Source organism: Malania oleifera, chromosome 1, assembly GCF_029873635.1.
Source record: "Malania oleifera isolate guangnan ecotype guangnan chromosome 1, ASM2987363v1, whole genome shotgun sequence".
Lineage (NCBI taxonomy): Eukaryota > Viridiplantae > Streptophyta > Magnoliopsida > Santalales > Ximeniaceae > Malania > Malania oleifera.
This window is the reverse complement of record NC_080417.1, coordinates 123,181,447-123,199,240: the sequence shown is the minus strand read 5'-3', so window position 1 is coordinate 123,199,240 and position 17,794 is coordinate 123,181,447. Positions and strand designations below refer to the sequence as shown.

The 17,794-nt window shown below is 36.3% G+C and overlaps 1 protein-coding gene across 1 annotated transcript; it reads right to left on the bottom strand.

The window, feature by feature from the left end:
• Nucleotides 1-9,727: 9,727 nt before the first annotated feature.
• Nucleotides 9,728-15,617, bottom strand: LOC131159099 (rho GTPase-activating protein 5-like). Its single transcript, XM_058113859.1, has 5 exons — nt 14,718-15,617; nt 12,011-12,131; nt 11,687-11,806; nt 10,999-11,229; nt 9,728-10,619 (listed from the first exon to the last, which is right to left on the bottom strand). Exons 1-5 carry the CDS (start codon nt 15,230-15,232, stop codon nt 10,008-10,010), a joined length of 1,599 nt encoding a protein of 532 aa, XP_057969842.1. The 5' UTR covers nt 15,233-15,617; the 3' UTR covers nt 9,728-10,007.
• Nucleotides 15,618-17,794: the final 2,177 nt, after the last annotated feature.

Sequence of the window (17,794 nt, the reverse complement as noted above, 5' to 3'; positions counted from 1 at the left end):
CTTCATGTTTTTGCTAAACACAGCAAAATAAATTTTATTGATAAGAGAAAGAAAGCAATAGAAATTATAAAATGAGGACAATTAGTCCTTACTAAACATGATCGTGCAGGTTCAGCACCCTGAATTGACTAGAACTAAAACCTGACTTGACTACAACCAGACTATGAGATGCCAGTAAGGGCTTTTTCCCGTGTTGTTTGGAATGCAAGAAGTTCACTTGGGCTTTCTCAATCTCTGATGATTGTTGACTGCTATGTCAATTACAATCCTTGCTAAGGATATCTATAACATACATGAATCCTCAATATCTGATGATTGTTGGCTGCTATGTCCATTAAAGAAATTCCTTGCTAGGTATATCTATAACATATATGGGGCCTGATGCATTTGACGCGTGGCTGTCACAGATTCTTTGGGGCAGGTTTGGGGCAACCTAGTTGTTTGCCAGGGGCTTTGTTTTAAGGGGATTATTACCCAGTTCCTTGCTTCTTTTGTGTAGGTAAGTGAGACTGAGTTGCTGTTCTCATCTCTCTCACTCTCTCATGCTCTCCCTCAAGGTACATCCTTGCTCTCTCCCCTCTGCTTCTCTCAACTGCTCGCGCTCTCTCATCTCTGTGTTGCATGTAGCTCTCTCGATCTCTCGATGTAGAGCAATAATAAATAGAGAAATAGATACACTCTCCATGGAGACTGATTAAGGATAGAAATGGGTTAGGAATTGTTGGATTTCAGCCCAAAGACAGGAGTAATTAATTTTTGCAACGATGATATGGGGATTCATATTCTATCAAAAGAAATGGTCCATGATCGCATAAATTGGCGGAAAATGATTCATATAGCCGACCCCACTTAATGGGACTAAGGCTTGATTTTGTTGTTGTTGTTGTTATTGATATGGGGATTGTTTGTAATATATACATGTTTTAAGGGTTTATTTGTAATTTCATGTGTTTGGGGGTTTATGTTTAATTCTTGTAATTTAGGCTATCATGTAAATAAGGTGAGAAAGGCATGTAAGAGTGAGATTTTCATGAATTGAATTGAAAGTAAATGTGTGACCCCCCCCTCCCCAATTGTATCTCCCTTTATGAATTGAATTGAAAGTAAATGTGTGACCCCCCCTCCCCAATTGTATCTCCCTTCACCTCTTCCTTCTTCTTCTCCCTAATTCTCTCTTGGTTGTAATTCCTTGATGTTGCAACTGCTTCATTTGGTATTGGAGCCCAAATTTGATCTCCATTCTACCATTTGAAAATCCATCAGTTTCCCAAATTTGATCTCCACATGATTGTGGAATGAAGGAATAATGGTTGACTTGCAGGCTCAAAATATATGGTTTTTAGACTTTAATTTGAAAAAAAAATTGCACAAATCACTACCATGTGGACTTTAATATCATTTAAATTTTTAATTGATACATGAAATATAAAATGGTATGGATATGCAAATACTCTATTTCAATTTCTTACAGATTAATTTCATAATCGTTTTAAATATAAAATGATGAGTAAAGTATGCAAATATTCTATTCCAATTCCTTACAGATTAATTTCGAACTTGCATGTTTATTCCAAATTCTCTGAGGTTGATTTCAAATCTTATGTGCAATATCACATGAATAACAAATACTAACACTTGGCTGAAGGCATGTACACGTCTCACATTTTACACTTCATTTTTTGTTTCCATTTGGAGACAAATTATCGACTTACTTAATGTATATAAGAGGATACGAGAATAAGATTTACCACTTGCATTGTTAGAAATAAACTTTCTGAACACAATTTCTACTTTTCTTTTTTAGAAAATAGTTTTTGTAAGTAGCAATCTAAATGTGTGTACTTTTTATAGTTTTTTTCATGAAAATAAAATGAAAAATAGAAAAGGGAAATGAAATAGAAAATGGAAAAGTTTTTTGAAACAAAACCGGCCCTTTTATGTCTCCATCCGAAATTTGTGTCAAGTGAGATAAAAAACAGTTTTTCAAATTGATTGTGGTGCCTACTTTTAAAATTTTAGGTAATATATCTTGATTTACATGTTGAAAACTTGATTGTTATGGAAGTAAAGGCTAGCCTAGTAGAATAATTTGATGTGAAGATCATGGAAATTAATATTTGGGATGATGAGATCTACAGACACAAAGAACTTGGTCTTGATTACACTCTCATATTGCACAAGTAGTGGAGCAGTCACTTGGCAGAGACCATTAGGTAGCGTGGAGTGAATCCTTTGAATACCCAACTTTATTTACCACTTGCATTGTCAGAAATAAACTTTCTGAACACAATTTCTAATTTTCTTTTCTAGAAAATAGTTTTCCTACTTCTAAATGTAACGCCCCGACCTGCCACGTGAGGCTCGGGTGCTACTTTAGTGACGTCTATATACCTGATACCATAGTTAATACATAAATGTAGTAGAAATAATGAAACATTCTCAACATACATTACCAGGGTGTTAAACTACTTTTATACACCATGGTCTCAAAGAAAATTCATATTACAACCCATAACACTGTACAAAAAAGAAAACCCAGTCTATACCCACTACATACATAAACTAAATGGCTAGCTCGACCCCTCTAGTATGCTAAATATGATCCTTGGTGTTTCCTGAAAAGATAATTTGTATATTGCGGTGATACACTTCTCAGTAAAGAAGACTAAGTTAAAATCAGTGTGTGACCAGCATAAATTTTAGTGTATACATAAAATAATCAGTTTTTCATTTAACCAAAAATAACATTTAAATAGATGTTCATTCTACATAGTTGAAAATGCCTTTTTCCCTTCCCACAGTATAAACCAGTTCAGTGAAAAATTAACACTATTTACATAAATTAACAGATATGCATAGAAGACACTCCTTGTGACTAACACCATTTACTTCCCCCATGGTACGGGTTGTGTGGCCTGAAGGCTGGACTAGGCCTAGGTGATCAACCCAAAACAAAGTCAAAAATATCCCTCTACAAGTCCGTCAGCAGGCATCCATAGCTAAACTGCAGGTCTGACGCCCTTACTTCAACCTCACGTAGGTAGTAGACTGGGACCACCCTATACTTCTATCTAAAACAGTGTGGGCGCATATGGTCTAATAATCAATCACTAGCAACAGTATTGTGCTCACACAACAACTAGTCCCCAGGGTTCCTTAAGCATATTATGCAATTTAAGTAATAAAAGCTATAATTTAAATCATTTTGTTTTATACCTGCCATTTAATAAAAACCTGGCCCTCGACCATCATATAAAACCCGACCCCCAAATGTCATATCAAATCCCTATATTATTCACAAGCAGTTCCAATATGTTTTACAAACATTTCTAGTATATTTCACAATCATTCCCAAATTCGATTTTAAGATAAACCATAAAATCATTCACCTGCCACACATTTTCAGTATTTGAATACAATCTAGGAGATAACCAAAGATACACATCATTTTTAGTTCATAAAATAAATCAAATTTTCCACTATTCATGTTATTCAAAATACTGTATCATATATCCTAGATTTGTAAAATTCCGGTTGAATAGTTGGTTTTCAAAATAATCTTTGAACTCATAATAAATAAATATATAACAGTTTAATCAAATCATATTTAATAAAAATCCTGACTTAACTTAATCTTGGCTAAAGCTTATGACAGAGTGAATTGGAATTTTCTTCTAGAGGTTCTTAAGGCTTTTAGTTTCTTTGAGAGGTTTTGCAAGCTCATAAAAAATTGTGTGGAGTCCCCATGGTTTTCTGTTTTGATGAACGGAACATTTAAAGGGTTTTTTCAATCTACGAGAGGCTTGTGGCAAGGGGATTCACTCTCTCCTTATTTATTCATAATAATGGAGGAGGTTTTGACAAGGTTGCTTAGGAAAAACTATGAGACTGGTCGGATTGGTCAATTTAATCATTCGATTGGGGCCCCATTGGTTTCGCATTTGCTATATGCGGATGATATTCTTATTTTTGCAATGGTGGGAAGAGGTCTATTAGAAATTTAGTTTACGCTCTGGAAATGTATGAGAAGTGGTCGGGTCAAAAAATTAGTAAGATAAAGTCAGCATTATTCCTTTCGAAATACATCACTCCTGCTCGGAAGCATGGTTTATTGAGAATCACGAGTTTCATAGAAGGTAAATTTCTAGTTACATATTTGGGTGCGCTTTTGGTATCTGGAAAATTGTCTTCCGGGACATTGAAGCCTCTTGTGGAGAAGATTAGAAAGAAAATTGTAGGGTGGAAATCTAAGTTGCTTTTGTAAGGTGGAAGATTGATTTTATTAAGACATGTGTTGTCTAGCATGCCTATTTATTTGATGTCTGTTATTAAGGTTTCGCAGGTCACATATTCTCGCATTAACTCTTTTCTTTCTAATTTTTTATAGGGAGAGGTGAAAGATAAAAAAGAAGATTCATTGGTGCTCTTGGGGAAAAATTTGAAAACCTACCTCGGAAAGGGGTCTGGGCTTGAGAGATCTTAAGGAAGTTCAGAAATCTCTTCTCATGAAATTTGCCTTCAGATTGCTCACCTCTAACAATCTGTGGGCAGGTTTTTTCAAGGCTAAATATTGCATAAATGATCATTTATTAATAAGGAAGGGGAGACCAAATGACTTTCGGTTCTAGAAATCAATTATGGCCACCATTCCAGAAGTTATGGATAATGTTAAAATTTTAGTGAGAGGTGGGAACTCTTCTTTTTTATTTAATAGGTGGTTGTCATTAGGCTCATTATTTGTGAGCACTAAGAGTATTTTGAACAAGAAACTGTGTATTAAGGATTGCTGGCTGAATAATAATTGGAACTCTAATTTAGTACAGGAATTGGTTGGTGCAGATAAAACAATGCAACACTTAATAGTGAAATATACAGAAAACACACTATTATACAGATTATATGAAAGCAATAAAACAATGACACGAAGAATTACGTGAATTGACAATGCCTACATCCATGGGAGCAAAAAACACTACTTTTCACTATCTTGTGTCCAAATACATGAACATACCAGAGTTACAACATATACCATGTCTATATAACCCTCTTGATGGTTTTCTTCCTGAAACCCAACCCATACAACTTCCTAAATTCAAAATTTGAAAACCAACGCTGAGTTACCGAGTCAAATCGTCAACGGTTTCAGACATACTATTGATGATTTCAGAAATACTGTCGACGGTTTAATACCAAAAGCAAACAGTTGATAAAACACTGCATAATAGTCAACTGTTTCTTCACATCTAGACAAAATCGCCGACAACTTCAAGGAAACCGTTGATGATTTGCTCTTGCAAACCACAACTGCTGATTTCTACCATGTTTTCTCATTATACATGCATTTCACTTAACATAACATATATAACCCTCCCGGAGATTCCCCCCACCCTGAAACCTAACCTATGCAACTTCGTAATTCAAAATTCGAAAACATGCAGCGCTGAAAAACTAAGACAAACCGTCGACGATTTTAGACATACCGTCGACAGTTTAATACCGAGACTAAATAATTGAAGTAACTGAACCAGAACCATCGACTATTTCACTGCATCTTGACAAAACCATCGACGATTTGCTCTTGCAAACCATAGTTGTTGTTTTATACCATGTTTTCTCATTTCTATATGCGTTCCACTCAACATATGAGTCACATATTTGTTAGGACCGAAGGAGTCCATGGGTGGGCTTGATACACATGGGTGAACACTAACTTGACCCAAAAGCTTAAGCATATTGGGTTTTAGGCCCAACCATGTATATAAGCACCCATCATCCACTCTAATTTTCCAATGTGGGATAAGCTCACAAGTGGAATTCTCAATACTCTCTCCCTCACTTGTGAGTTCCAACTACTCTCCCTTGAACGGAAACCGTCTCCCTTATGGGAGCAAGCCCAATTCCTTTACAGTTGCTTAAGTGGGCCTTACCACTGGCGCCTTACATGTGTCAGATTGCATTTCACCTGCCTCCGAACCAATCCTACCTCTCACGTATTGACCCAATTTGGATCCATCCCCAACCTAGATGATCCTTATTGGCCTCGACCACACACTTGGTCCTCCAACTGTTAGCACGTCAGGAGAATTTGCTTCCCGTCTCAACTTTTACGGTGTCGCTCACCTAGAGTTACGAACCATTGGCTTTGATACCACTTGTTAGGATCTTGTGAGCAATAAACAAGCACCAAAAAATTGAGAGGCACTAGAAATTTACGTGGTTCAGTCTAGATCAACCAACATCCACGTAGCACACCACAATTCACTATATAACCGGAAAGAATACAATCTCTCAGCTCTCTTCCTCACTCCTCTACACTCTCTCCTTCCTCTCTGTATTTTACCTATCAACAACCCTTCTATATTTATAGAGAGCTGGAGTAAATTACAATAAATTGAAATTAAGGAATTACAGTAAATCATTCAATCAATATCCGCGGATTACAGCTACGTGGACGCATTTCCAGCTTGCGTCTCCTGGCTCCATCTACAACAATCTCCCACTTGGAGACGAAGATGCCTCCTCAACCAGTATTAGTATATGAATAAACGATGTGCTCAAATATGTCTTCAGGCATGAAGACCAACTGAAATTGAACACAATCTCAGCTTCTCGATAGTCATCACCTTTGTTAACATATCTGTCGAATTCCTGCTACCTTGGATTTTTTCAAGTATCAACATGCCGTCCTCTATCAGAGATCTGATGAAGTGATAACGCGGTCCAATATGATTAGTTTTGGAATGAAATGCGGAGTTCTTTGCCAGATGTATCGTACTCTGATTGTCACTATACAAAACATTCCTCTCCTACTTCTGATCACCTTTTTGTTTTCATCATCCCAAATGCGAGACCCATATTCATCTCCACCATAACCAACGGAGGTGCATTTCCTGGATTTCAAATCAAGCTTATTCCTGACATGATTATTGATATGTACATATGCAACACAACCAAAAACTCTCAAATATGAAAGTCTTACCTCTTTATCGCTCCATACTTCTTCTGGTAGACTATAGTCCAATGGTACTAATAGACTCCTATTAATCAAGTAAGCTGCTGTGTTGACTGCTTCTGCCCAAAACATCTTTGGTAAGCCTGATTGCATGCACATGCTTTTGGCTTTTTCTGTCAACGTTCTGTTCATTCGCTTGACTACGCCGTTGTGCTGAGACGTACCTGGCACAGTTCTTTCCATTTTGATACTATGCTCATAACAGAATATTTTGAACTAGGTGTCATCATACTCACCACCGTTATCGGTTCTCAGCTTCTTGATTTTCAAACCAGTTTCATTTTCTACTATTGTTTTCCAAATCTTAAAGGCATCAAAAAACTCAGATTTATATTTCAGGAAGTAAACCCATACCTTTCGAGAATGATCATCAATAAATGTCACAAAGTAATGCTTCCCACTTGTGGATGAAATGGTCGTTGGTCCCCATACATCTGAATAGACTAGCTCAAGTCTCTCCTTCTTTGGGGTATCAGTGTTTGTCTGAAAATTGACCCTTTTCTATTTCCCAAATATGCAATTCTTACATGTGTCAATCTTCACTGACTGTAAATCACTAAACTTTCCCTTTGAGTGCATCACCCTGAGTCCCTTATCACTCAGGTGTCCGAGTCGTTGATGCCAAATGTTGCTATCATCATTTCCTGTAGCAACTGTAATAGACATACATGTATTAGGAGTTACATAAAGAGTACCACTTTTTTTACCTCGTGCAATCGTCAATGCACCCTTCAAAATCTTCCATTCATCACCAATGAAAGTTGTGTTATATCCTTCATCTACTAGTTGACCAACTGAGATCAAGTTCTTCCTCAGGTATGGAATATATCTGACATCTCTCAGCTTCCATACTGACCCATTCATCTTGATCTTCACTTTCCCTTTACCGGCTATATTGTAAGGTTGATCATTGTTAAGGTATACTTTATCGAAATCACCAGGTGTATACTCCTCTAGGCAATCTTTACTGTAAGTGGCATGGAATGAAGCACTAGAGTCTAACACCCAAGACTCCTTTTTTGCTCTCCAAAGAGCAGATCAACATATCATCATTTTCTGAAGCAACATTTGCTTCTTTCTTTGTCTTCGCCTCATATTCTTTCTTCGGACCTTTGCACTGGTTCTTGTAATGACCACAATTCCACCACTTAATATTTTTTGTGCCCTGCAAACCTATGTCCTGAGAACCATTGGGATTTCTGGATTTAGACCGCCTAGGCCTAGATTTGCCGTTGTTATTTGATCGTCCATGCTTATTTCCTCTGCCTTGACTTTCCATGTTCAAGGCTAAACTCGAAGTGGAACCATGGTTTGACTGCATTCCGATTTCTTCCGTCAAAATCATGCTGACGACCTCATTGTATACTAGCTTTGATTTCCCTGCGGAGCTACTGATTGTAGTAACAACACCATTCCAGCTTTCGGGCAACTGATTGAGCAAGTGTGTGGTCGAGACCAATAAGGATCATCTAGGCTGAGGATGGATCTGAATAGGGTCAAGACATGAGAGGTAGGATTGGTTCGGAGGCATGCGGAATGCAATCTGACACACGTAAGGCGCCAGTTGTAAGGGCCACTTGAGCAACTGTTGGGGAATTGGGCTTTCTCCCATAAGGGAGACGGTTTCCGTTCAAGGGGGAGTAGTTGGAACTCACAAATGAGGGGGAGATTGTTGAGAATTTCACTTGTGAGCTTGTCCCACATTGAAAAATTAGAATGAATGATGGGTGCTTATATACATGGTTGGGCCCAAGACCCAATAGGCTTAAGCTTTTGGGTCAAGTTGGTATTCACCCATGTGTATCAAGCCCACCCATAGGCTCCTCCGGTCCAAATGTGTGCTTCATACATATGGGTGAATACCAACTTGACCTAAAAACTTAAGTCTATTGAGTCTTGAACTCAACCATGCATAAAAGCACCCATCTTCCACTCAATTTTTCGACGTGGGACAAGCCCACGAGTGAAATTCTCAATAATATTACAACAAAAACTTATTTGGAAAATAATTTTCTTAGCTTTCGAAGGTTATTTTTTTAGTATAATAAAAAAAAAGGTAAGAATTATTGATTTGAAGTTTTTAAAAGCCAAAAGTTAGATTTCTTTTCTTAATAGATATGTCTATTTTATTATTATTCTTAATTTTCTTTTGAAATATTACAAAAGAAATGGACCAAGAATGTAGTGTCATACGGTTTTTTAGGATTAGGATTTATAGAAATGGACAAGTCCATATTATGAACTAATAACAACAGAAATTGAACTATAACCAATCCATCACTTCGTATTATTTGGATCCAAAATCTAAAAATACAAGTCATGGTATATTGATCATATCATTGTAGCAACTGTAATATGTATATTCTCAATCACCCTATGCACATGCTATGAGCTTCATCTATTATTTCAATAATTGACCGTCTCCTACATGCTTTAAAATTGAATTAAATAAATAAATGAATTAAAACATATTTGGGGTCATAAACGAACCCAATTATTTTATATGGATTGGGTGATAAATGTGTTATTAACCCGATCCATTTTTATCCATACTCAACCATTTGACATATTTATTCAAGGCCATTCAATTAGTGAAGGAGGCGAGCTGTTAATTTAGTGCATAATTGTATTATACAAACTGAAATTTAGTGAACATTTTTGAAGCTTAAGTCCAGACACCATTCATCAAATTTTACCCAATTACAACATATGTCTACAAACTGAACAAGTTAAATTTTTTTTTTTTTCACTTGAAGCCAGCCCAATGAAAAATCCAAGTTAACAAACTCCAAACATACACATTTGAAACACAAATGAATCATACACACTGAAAAACACATTGCTCCAACATATCCTACCAGTTAGCAGATGGACCACTACAACCAAACAGCCAAAACCCTCCCCCCAAATAACAACAGGAGAAAAAGAGGAAAAAGGAAAAAGAAATGAAAAGAAAAGAAAATAAAGAGTCCATTCCCGAGGAGATCAGTCCCCTTTACCGCCAAGCTTCAATCCTCTCTGTGCTGGAATTTATCCGGCTAACAATGCTGCTTCCCTTGCTCTTCTCCATAGATCCCATTGTCCGAACAGGCTGCTCAATAAGCTTTCTATGTCCCTTCTTGAGATTTAAATTACTTGATTGGCCCTTTCTAGTTTTACGATTGTTCGTTTGAGTTCCTCTATTTGTACCATTAAAACCACCATCTTTGGGCATACCGGTTAACGCATTAGCTTGAGCAGGAACCTCACCAGGGCCATTGTCTACCAATGATCCATTTCCACCAGCCATGAAATTTTCGGTGGAAACCAAATTATCTTCACTTTCAGCAGTGGGGTAATCTTCGGCAGAGTCATGAGGGCTTCCAACAGGAGGTTCTTCAGCAACAAAGGATTGCTCCTCATCATTTCCCTCATTGGCCTCCTGGGCCACCCCGAGAAAGGGTTGTGAAGAACCATGATGTCCACTCCCATCAGAAGGCTCTAGGTGAGAAATGGTAGCCGTTTCTATTATACAGTCTTTTCTTTCTCGAAGTGTCTTCATAATAAGAGTCTTGAGAAAATTCATCACTTGAACTGCATACATCAATGCTGTCAAGGGATCTGCCATCTGCCATCAGTAGAAAATGTTTGCATGATTATAATCATATGTTATAGCGAATATTTGACCAATTGTTTCCAACCAAAGTAATTGACAGGCACAAACTTTATGACTCTGAATTCTGAGGCATGTGCATTTTGATAGATATGTTATTGTCACTCACATGATAAAAAAGATTGCTATGTGGGCCACTGTTTCACAGTGCATCCTCATTTAACTGTTCTTATACTAAGAGACTAGGACAGTCTAAAATCTGAATATGCTTGGAAGTTGAAGCAATACTTTCATATTTTTGGAAATGAAAAACCAGGTATGACTAATGCATCACAAATCTTATGACTCTGATGTCAGGCATGCGTATTTTGATAGATGTGTTTTTGCCACTCACATGAGTCATGTTTGGTGCAAACACCATGGCAACATTGCGTGCATTCATCTTGTTTACATGTTCCAGTTCAGCTACATCAGCCATTAAGTTTATTGCCCAATCCAGCAGAGCAGCTTCTGTTGGAGGAAGGAACCTCATGAGCCGAGCACACTCCTCTTCTGATTGGGATTGCATTACCTGCTCCGGTGAGAGGGAATCCAGCACTCCAGTTGGGAGTTCTCTAAACCAGGCCTGCAAGGGCAAAACACATTTAAAAAAATGAAGACAACGAAAGCCCTTTTTGTGCAGACGGGGTGGGGATGAAAGGTTTTAGTCACAGTATATGTTTCATTCGGATTTGATCCTTTGAAAGGTTATGCATCATCATTCTGGAGTACAAGGCAGGAAAAGAAAGGAGGCATGAAACATTCAAAGAGCATTTTTTAAAATTGTTAATTCATGCCCAACCCAGACCAACGTAACCAAGCATAAGAAAATGAGCTTGGATTGGAGACGTCAGGTTGAAGGTGGGGCTTGCGTGTGCTACACTCAGGTCGAATGTTCTATACCTCAAGGTTGAGCTTAAGTCAACATCTAACTGGGCAGACAACCCTGTGCCTGTGACAACTAACTTCCTGATCCCATAATCAGCTACTGTCTAGAAAATTATCAAGAAAATATTATATTTGGAAAAATTTCAGAGCATCACCTTTATAAAACCTGCCAAGCAATGAACATCAACACCATCAGGCACCACTCCACTGTTTAATTGGTCCCTAACATACTCCTCTTGGCTATTATCAGCATTAATCCTAAAGATCCCTTCTGCCTGCGCGGTCAAGTTCAATACACATCTTGTTAGTAGAAATGGACAGTTAGAAGAAATTAGAGGCCAGGTATTTTGAATATAAACTGAGTTAAATAGCCTTCCAAAACAGAATGAAGTGATGTGCTGCTGCCATTGTTGCCTTAATCACATTTTACTTGTCAGACCAGGGCAGAAGAGAAAATAAGAAATACTGGGATAACATACCTGCAAGCCTCCTTGTGCATACAAGCGTTTTTGCATCAGCAGGAGTATTGTGGGCACACTGTTCCCTCTAGAGTCAAAAGAAAGCTGCATGGATTCTGTTGAAACTCCAAAAACACTTGTACTACACATGAAGAATATCCAAGTCAGTGGTATAAAATTAGCTTAGACAAAATGTCAATCATGATGTGTCAGACTGGATTAACAAGATCACAGGCTAATAGAAATGATGATGAAAAATAAAATCTAGAACAAGTCACATCCACTTACCTCTATGCAGGTACTGACAAAAATTTATGGATAATAGATGCACCAATTGTGCATGATGTGCACATTTTTCGGGAAAATGAAAGTGTACTTGATTAAAAAAGTCAGAGAACATGTCTTGCTATTTTCCTTTTTGTATCAGGAGGAATCTTATTCTCTCTGTTCTATTTTCCTCTTTTTGTTGTGTTCTTTCTTTATCTAACACATTTCCTTGTTTGTCAGGGGAAAAAAACATTGGAGAATAGAATTTTTTACTCAACAATCCAAGGATCTGAATAGGTACCAACTTTTTTTGCAAATTTTTTTTCAATTATTGCTGTATGAGTCACATCAATGCAAGACAAAGCAGCATTGCCCATACTTTAATGAAGCAAATCTCACATGTTTTTCCTTCTTTGATCGGTAAAAGCACATCTCCCTTGTAAAGCTGATTGATGACAAATGATTCATTTTGCCAATTCCCAAATAGTTGGGATTTAAACATTTGTGGAGCTCAATTGACTATATGAGTTACACCAAAGGACTGACACAGTTTTGCAGTATAAGTCAAATAATATAGTTAACAAGTCCTTTGTAGCATCTAGAGGAGAAGCTGTAGAAAGCGTTAGCTATGGAGAAAATTATAGCCTGATAGTTACCAAAATTTCTGTCTTAAAAATGAAGTGTCCATAAAATTTTTAAACTTTATAATCTTTTCTATTTTTTTTCCTGTAGTATTAACTAAGTTGCATCAAAGGAGTGGAGGACCAAGTTAGTCTATTGATGATAAAGATGTTGAGAAATAACAACAGTCCCTATAATGAAAAGAGCCAAACCCAAGCTATTAACTTCATGAAAATTTTATTGCAATCCCTGAAATGGCAACTTAAGTGATTGTGGAACTCTACATGGCAACATAACCCCCTTAAGGGGAAACTTTTTCACTAAGGTCAACCAGCAGCAGACAGATCTTATAAGTTATAACAGAGAGTAGAGCATAAAAGAAAAAGTTTACATTTCTGCTACAGTCCTCAACTTCCAATGGGAAAATAACACAGATAGTATTGAATTCTTTTAGTGAGATTATTTGCATATATTACACCATACATGACTTAGGCATCAGTAACCCAAACTATATGAAGGAACTAAGCCTCCTCCATCCATCAGGGTAGTATTCCTGCTTTCCCTTTTGCCAAAATCTGCCTGTGGCAACTTAAAATGGAATAGATAGGGTTTCATATGACACAACAAGGAAGGAGGGGGGGCACACACTGCTTATGATCAGCAAAATTGGTAGTAAATTAATGTAATAGAAGAATGCTTCCAGGTAAATGTTAATGACTGTCATGAAGAAGGATTTTGCAGGATCATTTGAATCTTGGTTCATTGGTTGTAGGGTACTAACTTAAAAACACTATATGAAGCAAAGAAGGTTCTAGGCTCCATTTGGATCAAGAATTTTGTAAGTTAAAAGAAAAGGAAAACAAAATAAGGAGATCAATTTTCCATAGTATTTTCTCTCTATCTCAAATAGTGTCAAAAATGAAAATTTATTCAAATAATATCACAACTTAAGAAAAATCAAAGATTAAGAGACATACAACATAAAAGACCCATTGCTTTACCATATATTTTAAATTTTCTCTGATAATTAGACAAGAAAAAAGAATATTCTTTCATATATTTCTTTCCTTTCTTTTATGTTTCCTAGTTCCAAATGGAGCCTTGTAGACTGATGTTGGGAAAAAGAAAAGATTGGGAAATCCATGCATCACCGGGGTCTAGAGGCCATAAAGGAAAATATTTTCAAAAATATATCCAGAACAGTTGGATCTTAGAAAGATAACTTAAAATAAAAGGGCTTCTCTGCTAAAGATCTCATGGAAATTATGAACAAAAACAAATCCAAGTGAGAAGACATAAGGGCTTCTCCTGTTGGCTAATAACATGCCACACTCACAATAAGGCTGAAAAATTCCGACAAGAGCTAGTTGGAAACAAAAACGTGAAATTGACACATTATATCTTTAAAAACTGGTTATTAGCAATGCCACTGGATGTGGTTTTTCAAGAAAATCTGCAACAAGATTTTCAGTGACTTGAAGCACCACCTAATTTTCAGTAATTCACGCTTCACGTAGTCCCTTTCGCCTCTACCCGTGTTTGATAAATATGCATAACAACCACTTAAAACTCATTCAAACAATATGAGGGAAGGCAGCATTCGATGCATAAAAAATAGAAAGCAAAAAAGAAGAGCAAAATTGTATTCAACTCAAAATTTCTTCAGGGGGGGAAAGAAGGGGGAAGGGAGTTGAATAAAACTCAGACATTCACAAAGAAGCAAGATTCAAGATCAAGAACATTCATTTCAAAACAAGAACCCAATAGCCACACAAAGACATCAAGAACATTAAGAAAAAAAAAAAAAATTAGGAGGAAGGATGAGTTAAAATGAACAGACCTGGCACTGGGAGGCCTCCTGGGAACTTCGGGCTCAAACTCGACCGGCAGACCCAAAAAACCATTGAAGCGATCAAAGGTGACATGCGCAACATGCCTCACATTTGTGGGCAAGCCAATCTCCATCTTGGAGAGCTCTTGACTCTCCGCCGTGCAGGTAATCCAAGACTTCCTCACAACAGTCACCAACAGTGCCAACAACGACACCTGATCTCCCTCACCGTCCCTCTCCTTTCTCCGTCTCCCTCTTCCTCTTCGTCTTACTTCTTCTTCCTCTTCTTCTTCTTCTTCTTCTTCTTCTTCTTCTACTTCCTCATCCTCTTCCTGGTCTCGGGCTCTGTCTCCGTCTACAGAAGACGAATTGGGAGTGCTAATAAGGTTATGGCCGATATGGGTATGGGGTTGTTGGTGGCGTAGGCCATCAATACGATCATTGGGTGTGAGTGCTGCACGTGGTACAGCGGAGGAGCTTGAAGGCGAAGGGAAGTGAGATGGGGATTGGAGCACTTCCGTCATTTCTCAAAATGGAATGGGTATTCGTGCAATTAATCAATGTTAGTGGCCAATTAATCAATATTTATGCATATTTTTGTATAAAAACGGGTGTTGAAGGTTGAGTGGAGTTGGATTGAAGAAAGGGTTTTGGCAGGTGGGACTTGAACATCATCACTGATTTGTTATATGCGGCTCTTTAGACCTTGCCGGCTTGGTTGGAGGTTTGAAGAAGCAATCCACAGAGGAGAACGTGTACAGAAAGAGAAGAGAGAAAGAGAGAGAGTGGTATAACGATGAGTGTATCTTTATAGAGAGAGAGAGAGAGAGAGAGAGAGAGAAGGTGGAGGTGGGTGGAGATGGAAGGAGACGAAGATGAACAGAGAGCGACAAAGGGAGGTCTCTTGCTGCTTTATTTCTTTCTTACACGCAATTTTAGGACTAGGTTACTGTACACCGACGCCCTCTACAGTACCCCATCCGGGCAATCAACTCCTGCCATGTCACCAACAAAAGAATGTTTGATTGAGCCTGATCAGGCGACCTTCACCGTCCAATTAGGTCTGCTTTACCTCGTGATTTTCCTTTTCTTTTCAAAGGAGAGCGACTTAGGTAGGGGCCACTGTAGTTATTAGTAGATGGACCCCATCTTTTGGGTCCCATACACGTGGACGGTTCCGATGCAAGCGTGCCCGCCAGCAACGCTCCAGCTGCATATCTCTCCCCTTTATTATTTATTTGTGCCTTTAATCTTCCTTGGCTTAGGCCGTCATGCACATTCCGCGCACATTTCATTTGGCTTTTTGAAAATGCTAGCGTGCCAAAATACTATTCTAACATCATATTATATATATATATATATATATATATATATATATATATATATGCATATTATGTAAATATTAAAGATAAAATTTTGGCCATTAATTATTTTTTTCTCGTAATTAATATAGTAACGTGAAAGTTATTAACTAAAACTATTTATAGTACTTTCTTAGGTGATTGTGATTATGCTTGTGATCGGATTCATAATGTCACGAGACCTCGAATATAATCTTTTAATTTAATTAAGATATAATCTTTAATTAATTTATTTTTATTTATTGAGAGTTCATTGCACATATGTTATATGACATTGGTCTTACTCTACAACTATAATTAATTAAAAAAAAATTCACATGCTTCCTTTAATTTTCTTGACACGATATTATTTTTACTAGGATACGTTTGACGGATAAAATTTTTTTGACGAATTGTCTCCTTGACATGTTAAGATCAAAGTTTGTTGAAAAATATGTCTTGCTTATTTCTTTCTGAAGAATCCTTTAAATTAATGTTCATAGATTAATTCTACTTGTATATCTAACGTTGACTATTGTGTTCTAAATTAATATACATTAGTCTTGAACCATTTTTAACCCGATTTTCAACATTGAAGCTAAGTTAAGTTGACTTTTTAAGTTAATTTAATGCATTGTCAGCCAAATATGTGCATGATACAAAGCCTGAGCTGTAATGGGGATTGTGGTAGCACCTACGCCCACTTAAATTTTAGAAAACGTTGGTGTTTTTAAGTGAATTAGAAAATTGTTTTTAATAAAGGTGCATTGATACTCTGTATTACCATAAGTCATAGAACATGTGTGTTATTATATATTAATTAATGCATAATAATTTTAGAATTAATTAATATCATTTTATTAAGTTGTTTTTTTTTCCATTATTTTTTATTTTTTATTTACTAAAAAAATATTTTTTTTTTCACAAATGTCTTTTCTTTTCCCTTCGCATGTGTGATTTAGTTGCTTGAGAATTTTATGAATAAATGTGTTACATTATTCTACACTATGTTTTTTTAATAATCCATACTATTTATGTTTGTTTTATTTTGATTTGTTGTGGGATGAAGATTGGAAATAATGTTTCTCAAAGTAATTTAAAAAAAAAATGTTTTTAAATCATATTTTATTGTGAGTTATGGGTTTGATTTAACTGCATAACTTTGATGAACGAAATATATTTTAATTTTAATTATGCATATATTATATTGTAATATTGGTAGACTATATAATATTTATATTTTTCTTTCGAATTCGTTATTATTAAAATCCAAAGAAAGTGTTGGCTCTTTTTAATTTTAAAAAACAGTTTAAAAAATCTTACTTCAACAAATTATGCCGTCAAAAATCTAAAAACTTTTAGGTATATTCAATTGTGAAAAATAGCTTCTTCTTTTTTAAAAAAAAAAAATTTAGGTTTCCCTTTTTCAAAGAAAATAAAAATGTCACTTTTTTTGTAAAAAAAAAAATCAAATTTGTTTAAAAAAGTTTGAAACTAATAGAGAATTATTCTCCAACTTTTTTTTTTGGTAAAATATTTAAATATTAGTAAATGTGACATTTCTTATAATTCTTTAAAAAATAGAAAGTGAAAATAAAATTTCTTTCCCCAAAAGTCAACAAGTTATTAGCTTTTGTCAAATATCACTTTGCTTAGAAGTCCTATATCAAATATCACTTTGCTTAGAAGTCCTATATAGAAATCTTTTGTACAAGGTTTTATTATCTTTCTAACCAATAGTACCCT

Bases quoted from the DNA above. Each gene is read 5' to 3' on its own strand.
- LOC131159099 (XM_058113859.1), bottom strand. From the start codon at position 15,232: ATGACGGAAGTGCTCCAATCCCCATCTCACTTCCCTTCGCCTTCAAGC. The intron at 11,230-11,686 runs GTGATGCTCTGA...TTGCCCTTGCAG, and splicing joins GCTTGGCAGGTTTTATAAAG to GCCTGGTTTAGAGAACTCCC. The intron at 10,620-10,998 runs GTGAGTGGCAAA...TACTGATGGCAG, and splicing joins TTGCACCAAACATGACTCAT to ATGGCAGATCCCTTGACAGC.